The 12,074-nt window shown below is 30.2% G+C and overlaps 1 protein-coding gene across 2 annotated transcripts in view; it reads right to left on the bottom strand.

The window, feature by feature from the left end:
- LOC129970181 (serine-rich adhesin for platelets-like) overlaps positions 1-12,074 on the bottom strand; it is a 188,266-nt gene that overhangs the window by 167,315 nt on the left and 8,877 nt on the right. For both annotated transcript variants that reach the window (XM_056084439.1, XM_056084440.1), the window contains exon 2: positions 6,762-6,807. In XM_056084439.1, coding sequence (XP_055940414.1) covers positions 6,762-6,807 — 46 coding nt within the window. The remainder of the gene's footprint in view (positions 1-6,761; positions 6,808-12,074) is intronic.

Genomic DNA, 12,074 nt, shown 5'->3' with positions numbered 1-12,074 from the left:
ACACAGTATGAAAGAAAAAAAAAACTCACGTATAAGAATATAAACAAACAATTACAACCTCGGGGTTCTTACAAATACATCCATACACCCCCCCCCTAAAGCCTTTCTGGAATTATGTCTGTTCACCACTGCAAATTTCTACTAAACGAAATGAGAAGATAAAATTTTACATATAGTTTGTTCATCTAAACTGTAGACAAATTTTCAGAAAATTTACTAGGGGAAAACACTCCCAAACAGTTGACGGTACTCGATTTATATATTCATGTATATGTGAAAACAATAATTCATACATTCACAGTCCAGAAAAATGAATAATAACTTTTAAACCAGTAGATTCTCAACAAGCATTCAATTTTAAATTTCATTATATATTAATTTCTTGCGAAATTAGTAACTATTTTATAAACAGCAACTCTTCAAAAAAACAAAGAATTCTTCTTAATCGACACGTCGGAAACAAAGACAAGGCAATTAGGAAACAACAATGTGTGATTTCGAAGGTGCGGAAAAAAGGAAATTCGATAGAACATAATTAAAAGTGTTATCTATTCGGAACCAGATTCGGAAATAAAAAAGTAATAAAATAAAACAAAATAGGGAGGAACGATGCACAGAAAAATAAAGCTAATTAAAAGAATGGTACATGCAATTAATATGTAATGTAATGATTAAATAACGAACCCGAAAGAAATATCAAAAACATAAAAATTCATATTGACATCCTTAGACAGCGAAAAGATTTTTCAAATCGAGCGAACTTCATTCGATAAAAATTGAAAGGATTCGGCGGATAGTTGACGTCAATTAACTTAAAATATAATTTTTAATAAAACAAATCATTTATTCAATTCGAAATCGGTTGAGACTCCAGCCTCCGAGATTTAAAAAAGGGTTCAAAATTTGACTTAGAGACATGATTAGTTTAATTCCTTACCTAGAATATGCATTCGGCGAAACTTCGAGAGGAATGCAATTTTAACTTTTTTTTATTCTTACAATGCGATGATATTTTGACAGCTTTTAATCTATACAGACAATAAAAAAAAAAACACATTTAATAAATTGAAACAGCCTCGGATTCATGGAAAGGCATACCGAAATTCATCTCGAGAAAATCTCTTCTCCTCCCCCCTTCCCTTTAGGAATGCATTCCAAAACGAAAGAAAATGCAAATATTTCATTCTCGTTCATAATGCCCAGATATATTTAAAATGCGAACAGTTAAATAAAAATTAGCTTTAACATTCAACGCATTTTTCTTTCCGACGAATGAAAGAAATTTTTATTTGATAACCTCTTCATTTTGTAACCACTATATTTAATTAAACAACAGCATTGGATTATTTTACGACGCTGCTGTGTGATAGGGGAAAGTTTATAAATTAAATATCGCTTCGGCTGTGATGTTTGTGTCAGTTATTTCGTTTATAAATAATCAATTTTTCACGCTTCATAGTTGCTTCATCTGTTCCAAGCAGATTCATTGAACTTCACCATCTGGCGTTTTAATAACTTTCATTAATTTTCCGATGTGGTGCCTTCCAAGCTTGTATTCGAAAGATTGTTCAGTCAAATTATATTAAAATCTGTGACATTTCATTTTATGAAAATGTATCCTCCATATTCACTTTATCAACAGAAACTTAATGGATTGTTGTTAATTAAATTATATTAATAATACTGAAGAAAAGAATTGTCAAATTTGACAAACTTTTCACGAATGATATTTTCTTTAATTAGTAGCAGTGACGAACACTATAAACACATGCAAGTAGGATATACAGTCTTAACTCCATTCATGTTTTGTAAAATTTAACACATTGAATACCACACTGATTTTACATCGCTTGACCATCTGAACAATGCGAATTTTTTATTATGGAATGAATATTTTGGTAAAATATTAAACACATCAGACAAGTTAATTTTTAAAATTATTTGTAAGATATTTATTTTACCGAGGTCACCGGTGATCCCCCATGGTACTGAAATGCATGGGTTCGTTACATACAATTACAGAAAACGTTCTGATATACTGCGGAAAATGCAATGGTTCATCTTTCATTTGTTTGGAGTGTTTCTATACAACACAGCGCAAAACGCACACATATTTAAGCTTACATGCTGTACATATAAATAAAATTTAGCATGTTTTATAATACAATACTTTCTTCGTGCCATTTTAATAACGATAATAATACTGAAAAATTTAAGAGCATTGAAAAGTTGCTCCAATTATGTGTTTCTATCAATCTTGGCTTCACCGGTAACTATGTCATTCAACGTGTTAAACAATATATGCATACCTCCAATGTTGAACTTTAAATAAAGTCGCTAGATGCAGTATATCGTGAGTGAACTGTTTGGCAAAAGTATTTATACATGTGGTTGATCTTAATTTATTCAAACTTGCAGTTAACATCTCCATTCACGTATTATTTCATCATACATCCTCTCACGGAAAAATGACAATGATTTAGACTTAAAAAGAAAAAAAAAATTAAAACTTTTTATTTAACTTAATTGTTGTTTGTGAAGAAATTTTTAATAAACTTTTCATTTCATTTTGAAATTTCGTACGGTTGTGTATTCTCGATGATAATATACCGTTTTAATATTTTTAGTAATTGCAAAATAATCGAATGACTTAAGAAAACTATAGTTCTTTACTGACGCCATCTCGCGGTGAATGAAAAAAATTAATAGTATATTTATAATAATCAATTATAAATTAAATATACAAAGCCACAAAAAATATTTAAAAAGCTTATTTTTTAATAAGCTAATAAAAGTGCGTACTTAAAACTACTTCTGTTAAATTTCTTATTCAATGTTTTATAAAGTTTTGAACTATTTTAAAGCTATTGGAGGAGATGTTGGAGTGCTGATCCTCATCAGCAAGTGAGAACGAAACTTCAGCCAATATTCTAAACTTCATACTTTTACATGACACCAAAACACACCAACTATTTAAAAAATGGCAGATTAAGCAAATTGTTTTGATTTAATAATGTAGAAACATACATTAAGATCCCCTCAAATGCTGAAACATTTCATAATAAAAGTGTATAGCAAGATTCTCCGATCATGAATCTATGCTTTTGCACTCAAATTGCTTACGACCTTATATTTGCAGTATTTAAATTGACTACTGACCTTATATGAAAGGTTACTTTACGTTCCTCTCTTTTACACAAAGTATAATCCAAGTTAAAGTTCTTTATTGTAATGTCATTTACCTTTCATCAGTAATGATAATATTTGAACGTTAAGAATATGAAAGTTCATGAATGCATTTGCAAAGACCTGTTTGTTTTCAAATGCTCTTGTGAAAATCTATCATTTATTAATTAGTCTGGTATTTTTTATTCTTTTACAACTTTATAGGATTAATTTTTACATCTTCCTATGGTGCACATTAAATATGTCGGAGTCGAGCATTCTTCTATTGATGTGGAATTAAAGTTTGAAAACGGTAACAAATCAGGTGCCATTATGAAGAGAAAACTATTCAAAATTAAGAGTCTTCTCAAGTTAACTCTTATCTTCCTACGGATATTAATCTAACAAACTTCGAATGAAACTTGCCACCTTATCATGGAAATGTAATGTCTTTGTCTATTTGTAAGATAGCTAAGGGAAGCAAAATCTCACATAGTAATATATTCGGATGTTTTACATTAATGAAGAACAAGATGTTCAGATATTTATTTATAAAAGGCAGCTATTATCAGAATGAGTGGCATTTTGTCAAAACGATGGTGGAAAGAGCATTTATATTGTTTCTGAAATTAAAAAGGTAGTTATTATAAGTGAAAAATATAAATAATTAACTTAAAACTTTATGAAATTGCGTTAGTTGTATTTAATTCTTGATACAGGACTATATAATGAAATAATATGAAGTATTTTTATCCTATATTTAAATAAAATTTTATTATGATATACCAAAGTCAGATGACAAAAAATTACATTACAGAAACAATACAGCAGAGTAAAAATGCTACTTTTTTTAAACTCAAAAACAACTATCCAACATTTGGGGCGGAAAACTTTGTCGAAAACTAGTTAAAGAAAAGCGAAGAAACGGTACTCATCTCATTTCACAAACTTTGAGTTTACAAACTTTCATCAAAAAAACTTCTCGCCAAATACGCATAAAAATACTATTATTCTCAGACTGCATTTGTTCTAAGTTTCGATTTATTCAGTAGCATCCTGCCCTTATTTCGCTTTCCTGACCCTCTGCAGATCCTTCCCAATTGAAACCGTTATTAGAAAAGAAGTGGACTAGAGGCAGACACATCCATCACTCGAGTGAAAAATCTCACCCATAACTCATGGGTATCATGAGAATAGTACGCGAACCCTGCCCAATAACTTCAGTTCATTCGAAACACGCAAAAGAAAACACTGCAAACAGGAAAAGGGGAGGGGGAGGAATCGATTTTCCCTTAGAACGTGACGGGCACCTTAAAGTCACTATCATAGCCGTCTGTGGCTTCCAGTAGCTGATGAGGATTTGCAAAACGACGATGACCACCTCAGACAGTCCCTTATAGACGAATTGCCACCCGATATTGCTAAAATCGTGAAATACCCGCATGAAATGTTGTTGCATTACCCATTTGGATATATCTGGACTTTTCAGAAACAGTATTTTATTAAAAAATTTTATGACGAAATGATATTGTTTATTTCAAGAATGATAAAATAAGCAATGCCTATATTTTTGGGAGCCATAAAAGAAAGAAAATTTAAGACAGATTAAAAATAGTACAATGTCCTCCCTCCCAAAACAAGTAAAAAAATGGCCAAAATACAATTAATATTTTTCTTTTATACCTTCTTATTTCCTACAAGAAAATTTATTAGAAAATATTTAGTAAGGCTTCGAGAAACAGGAAGGAACAATTCACAATTTTATTCGAACTGATCCAAGCATCATGTTGAAATGTAAAATATGCTTCCTCAGAAAACAAAATTGGAAGCTTTAATACTCCAACCCGAGATACCAACACTAACTAAATGGTATATTACTGGTTATAAATCATGGTGCTTATTTCAGTTTCACAGAAATTACAGATTTATTATTTTTTCATAATACTTCAGTTTCAACATGAATTTAGCTTTAGATTTGGGAAGAAGACATTCTTTTCATAAGTGGAAGTAAATGTTTTTATCTAAAATGTATTTTCAAACACAAGAATAATGTCACATATGATATCTCGAATATTCGTCTGCTTGGTGAATAAATATTTACAAAATTCAACCTAATTCATTAAATTTCTTTTCCAAAGAAGCAAAATAAGAAAAAAATTTCAAAATAAGCAAACATTATGTTTATCAAGAAGATCTGGACTTACAGTTCTGATCATAAACCTAACACCCGTCATTCACTTGCCATTCAGTTGCTCTCGGATTTTTTAAAAAGAAATATTAACTTCAATTGACATTCTTTAGAGATGAAAATATTAAAAGTTTGTTTCATAACATTATATGCATTTCTAAACATTCAAATTAATAAGGAAGGCATACAAATTAGTTCAGCTTAGCAATCTTTAAATTAAGTTTTTTAAATAAAAAAAAGTAATAACAAAATAATTATTAACTCAGAATAACTCAAAATAACAATTTTCTCTTATACAACATTCCAATAACAAATATTTCTTAAACAGATCTTACAATTAGGCAAATTTTCGTCGCAGAAATTTAGAATGAAAGAAAGCGTTTATATAAGTTACAGTTCTAATATTGAAATGTACTAATGTTTGATGATTAAACATGTGGATTTTCAAATGCATATCATCTAATACAATGAAATAAGATGTGACGAATAAACATACGAATTCTGAGAGCGACCATTTAAATCTAAAATGAGGTGAAAGGTTCTCGTAAGGCTTCTTTCAAAATTTAACAATTTTTTTTTTTTAATCCGCAGCAGAGTAATACGCAATAAATAATAAGAGACTTACTCGGAGTTCTTTACTAGATTTTTTTTAGATACTCCTTTCTGAAGTGATTCATTTTTTTTAAGAATCGAACTCATTTGGATTAGATACTTGCATAATATTTGTAGCTATTACTCAGTAATATGTAAACATATTCTCTAACTTCATCTCACCCCTATTTTGGCAATTTCTTTCCTTTATCAATGCCAACAGCAAAGCCGAGAAATTCCAAAGGGATTCTACATGAAAATGGATTGTAAGCACAAATACTTCTCAATTTGAAATGATACTTTGATTATCCGACACCAACATTTTGAAATAATTGTGAAAGCCCCCCCCCCAAAAAAATGCCATTACTTTGTTTCAATTAGTCTTTCACCGAGATAGATCAGATATATTGCAACACCGTTTAGATTAAGAAAATATACGCTCTAAATAGCATTACCAGTATTTCACTTTATCAGTTGTAAATAACCAAGCTTAATTAGAGATTAATTATATATATATTACCACATTAAGTTCCCTCATATGTTTTTTACATTCTCGAATGACTTTAGTATTTTTTTTCGACGTATATAGACTTCATGGTATCTTTTTTATCTGTATTCCATCTACTCCAAAGGTATTCCAAACTAGAATGCTGATGAAACGTCTACATTTTAAGTGTTGACATAGCGCAGAAATATCACAAATTTTTATATTATTGTGGTCGTAATTTTAAAATCATAAAAACTTCTGTAAACAATTATCAAAAAGTTCTTTTTACTTTTTTTCCGTGCGATAAAAATTAAAAAGTAAAAGACAAACCTGCAACAGGAGACAGCTTGCTAACGACAGCCCACCTTGATTTCCACTATATAAAGGGAAAAAAGAAAAAGAATAGTTCTATAAAACTCAAAATTTAAAAATTAATATCTAAATTATTTTTACAAAGAAACATTGCCGGTGCCATTGAAAAATATATTTTGATAAATATAATTGCATTTACTGAACGAGTGAAACTTTTCGCTGCTATGAATCGAATATTTAAGATTCATATTATATATATATACTAGCCGCCTTTGGCGACCAGCCGGTTCGCAAATCTTAATGTTCGTTAAAATTTTAATAATTAAATATTTTATGCAATTTCTACTTTAATAGCTTCTTCATCAAAATATTTTAAAACTTCAAATTTTGATTATCATATAATTCATTCATAATATTATAAAGGCCTTCAATCATAACGTAATATGTATCTCTCTCATTTTCTGTTAGCACCCGTAGAATTTATGCTTTAAATTAAAGTGGAAAGAATTTATCTTCAATTAATATAATAATATTTTTTACTGAAACAAAGCATTTTTTTATAATCTGATTACTGAAAATAGAGTCACTCAGCGTTTAAACTTTATGGGCACTAAAGAATATTTTTTTAATTTATGTAATATCTCAAGAGTTGGTCAACAAAATTTTCTTAGATTCTTTATGAGCAGATCGATTCATTAACAATGTTTAAATTTAAATGCATCAAACACTAAGAAAATAAAACGAATCGTTTAAAATAAACGGTTGAAAACAGGTTTTAAAAAAACTACTTAAAAAACGTTGTACTTAAAACTATAAGCATATACATGTTGTCATGGCAACAATCAGAACAGAATGCGCATGCGTGAATTTTCTTCGCCGGTTACGTAACGCAAATACGTGATTTTTTCTACGCCAGTTGGGGTAACGCTATGCGGATTAGAAATTTTTAATTTCCTTTATTCTGTTTTATTTTAATTCAAAAGTACTTCAGAATGAATCTGAAAGATTGATTCATTAACAATGTTTAATTTTAAATGCATCAAACATTAATAAAATAAGCAGAACCGATTGAAATAATCCGCCGAAAAATTTTAACCCTAGCCTCATTACTGTTGGGAGAAAAAAACAACGGAAGCCTTTCTCGTTTGGCGCTGGGGATAATGGAAGATTTTTTTGGCGGAAAAGTTGGCGGTGGGGAAAATGGAAGATTCTTTTGGCGAGAAAGTTAGTTTTTAATTAATAATTAAAATTCTAATTAAAATTTCAAAAAAAGGGACCCCAGGTGCACATTCCCGACCTCTAAGGTATACATGTACCAAATTTGATAGCTGTATGTCAAATGACCTGGCCTGTAGAGCGCCAACACACACACACACACACACACACACACATTGAGCTTTATTATAAGTATATAGATATACCTAAATGGTAGATAATTTTTAAATCATCCAATGAACAAACGTAAAAATATCATTTTCGAGTTTATTTCGTCTGATATGTGTGAAAGTATTTTTTTTATCAACTAGTTTGAATTACCTATTTGAAAGATGCCTATAATATACTTTGGTGAAAATATAAGTTGAGCATAAAGTATTTTCTTCTAGAAAATAAACCTTTATTAAAAGAAAATACTAGTGAATTCTTACGCCTATTCAAAATAATTTTTTTTGTCTTAAAACATTTTTAACAAAAATATATTAAATTGCATTTTTAAGAAAAAACTTAACGATAAAAAGACCAATAACAAATTAATAAACTTCCTTTCACTAAGCTTTAAAATACAAAATGATCTAAATTTTCTTTGAGGTTAAAAAAGATTTTCCCCCTTTTTAATGAGGACTTAAGATAGAGGAAAACGAAGAGAGCTTTGCAAGGTTGCGTAAGCAGTTTGAAGGAATTTCCTTAACAGAACAGGTTAGAAAAATAAAACATTTTTGGAAACAAATAAGGGCCTCTGCTAGCTATGTTAAGTTATAATTTCTCTAGGGAAATAACGTAAAATTTAATGTTGAGCTTTTCAACAATTAAACGCAAAAGGATATGGAAAATTTAGCATATTAAATTCTTTAAGTTTAGTCAATTTAAAAAAGCCATCCTATTTTAAATAATAAATTTACCCTGTTTTATGAGGACAAATCTTGATAGTTTAGTTTTTTCTGAAATTTCTCGTAAGCTTTGCTTTGTGAATCAGATATTATTAATTGGATCCGAATTGGATGTTCCAAGGTCTAGAATGCATCTTAGACGAATCAACACTTGATAAGTTTTTAACGCTGAACAGAATATATATATATATATATATAACAATCTAAATAAACTGTTAAATAATACATAATACGGAGATTACATTTTCTCTATGAAACTGAAAGCGTACTGAGAAGACTTATCGAATCAACAATGTATTGATAATAGGATATATTACAAGAAATGGAGATTAAAATGTCCTTATAAATAGAGCTTGGTTAAGCCAAATTAATGAAATGCATCCAACCATTATGCGCATACAAAACTCTACGCATACTATGATAGCGATTAATTAGAACAAATCAATGGTCATGTCATTCATTTGAAATTGCTCTAGATATAGCATCGTTCTCTTATCAACATAATTCAAAAGCGATTTCTTTTCATTCACTTTCTCGCTGTGTATATCTTTAAAATCACTATTTAGATGCAATGTTTGCACGTAAGTTCCATTACTTTTCAAAAAAAGTGAACTGATACTATGTTACACGATAATAATATAATAATGATAATCTGTTATAGTAAAAACAAACTCTAAACTGCGAAAAACGCGGGATGCAACAGAAAACGTACTAAACGCCAACCCGCGGAAATCGCGGGATATGCAGCTGGAGGGTTAAGTTATATGAACGTCATTGATGAGTTGCTCGGTAGAATGTAGACAAATCTTGACAGTTTAGAATTGTCTATTTTGATAAGGCAGGAAATGGGCGTGAAACCTTATTGAGTCCAACAGTGTTTATTACAATCATTTTTCCGTGATCAACTTTGTTTCATATTTCTTTCCCTTTATGAGCAATTATCTGTCTCAGTTTTGATACATTAACAGCAGGTTTTGAAGTAACAGAGCTACATTAGGATTGAGCTCGCAAATCTGATCGCAGTCAGATGACGAGGACGACACTAAAGTTGGAATCTCACTCTCCGAACTTCAGCCCCTTACTATATCAGAATGAGAAGTTTTGACGTTTGACGTCAGATTAATTGCACACTATGCTCAGATATAAGATGGCTATAAAATGTAATTGCATCTGGAAACTTCGGCTTAGAATCGGATTTTACCACTAGGTAAATCGGACCCCCTTTAGTCCATCTCAGGTAGAAGAGATATTGACAAATTGCCCGAGGTATGTATAATATCTTTTAATTTAGAAAATCTCACAATAAGTCAGGAAGTGGATTGTTTCTGGGGTAACTAACTCTCTAGAGCATCAAAATTATATCGTGACCACAAAAAAAAATATTAGATCATTAAATAAAATGATGTAAAATTTCAGATGGAGAGAAAGAAGCGTTTCAGAGCTTATTTCTTTATTTCCTAAAAATAATCGATTCCATGAGTTTCTTTTATTAAAATATTTAAAGTTTAAAAAAAAAGTTGAAGATTTTTTTTAACTCATTGTAGTAGAGAGGTAAAATGTGAAATTTTCCATTGAACACGAGGAAAAAAAATGTAAAGTTTTGAAACTTTGGTCATATATTCCTTTTATCCAAGAAAATGGAAATCAAAAAAAGTTTTCCGCCCTTTATGGAATGGTTTCTTCAATTACCCTCTTCTGCCCCCCTCTCCCTCTGGAAGCAGTGAAAAAGTCAAACCATGAAAAGATTGTTGATTTATAAAACAAGCAAAGAAATATCATTTATGAATACAAGAGTCATTTTTCAAAAATCAGCTGGATTCAAACTTGTATAGAGTGCCATTTTCCTGTCATAATAGACATACACACATTATATATATATATACACACACACACAAAAATCAGTCAAATTTTTGATTAAATTCCAAATTATGAAATATAAAAAATAAATGCTATTTAACTAAGAATTTAACATATATTGTTCCTTATTTTTTATCAATGCTTCTCTTAATTGCTACAATGACCTAGCCCCTTTTTTTATTATTATTCTAGAACATTTCATTTTTGAAGAGAAAGAATTCAATACAATTCAAAAGCCAAACTTTATCAGTCACCGAACAACACACCCTACCTTAAACTGAAAGTTTGGAACACATCATAAATTAAGATTTTAATGCTATCAAAAGCATGAAGGAATGCCTAGGTCACATTTCAATGCAAATTGTATTATTTTAAAATACTTTTTCATTTCAGGCTTTTCTGTCAAATGCTCTTGTTCCGATTTTAGGGTATAATATCTTCTTCGATGATGTCTATTGATACGGCATAGTTTCAGCCTCGACAGCTTTTGCACATAAGTATTATGCAACAGTAAAAATGAAATGTTATCGTTCCAGCATCGTTCGATTAGGAGACTTCTGCTTTCCGATGAACTGCCTTAGATCGACCAAATAAATAATGGTGAAATTTTTTGACCTATGAGAAAATGCATAAGCTTAAGCATCATTTCTATGCATGCTTTCAAACATACTTATAGAGGAGTTTGGCCAGGAACAATGCATATTATGAACAATAATGAAAGAAAGCAATTTAAACACAAATAATAACACATTATTAGTCTCCTATCTAAGCCTGTCTTCATTAAACTGACTGCAGGAACCGGCGGAAGTAATCTTCACAAAACTTTCTCGTCTACTCTGTCATAAAGATACTACCCCAGATAACGCATTGCAGAGAACTGGCGTCCAAAATTTACGAAATGTAGAGCTTTCGCATGAATTTAGCAGTTTTATACTGAATGTATTATTTGATCTTAGGCAAAGATGTGTTTGTGCCTGCATGATTAATCTCCGGAATACGGTTAACAATATCCGACAATCGAATTCATGTTCTAGCAGCGTTTTCCCCCAAAAGATAAACAAAAATTTGACATAGAACTATATTCCAAATTTCTTACACTTAAACCATCTTACTAACCGACAGATGGTCAACCCGCTAGTTGGATTTCGTTCAAAAGTTCATAGATGTCTATACTACAGATATTAAATTCGAGAAAAAAAGTTGAACCATTCAGCTCTTTCAGTTATTGCGTTAGATTAGATTCGAACAGGAGGACAGACTTCTTTTGAATAAATTTTACTAAATCTGCAAAATTCCCAAAATTTGATAGAATTCTAGAAATTTGGTGTAAAAGCGTATGCCAAATTTCATCCATTTAACTCAAAAAGTT

This window comes from Argiope bruennichi, chromosome 1 (assembly GCF_947563725.1).
Source record: "Argiope bruennichi chromosome 1, qqArgBrue1.1, whole genome shotgun sequence".
Taxonomy (NCBI): domain Eukaryota; kingdom Metazoa; phylum Arthropoda; class Arachnida; order Araneae; family Araneidae; genus Argiope; species Argiope bruennichi.
Note: the sequence above shows the minus strand (reverse complement) of the source record. Positions and strands in the feature narration are given on the sequence as shown.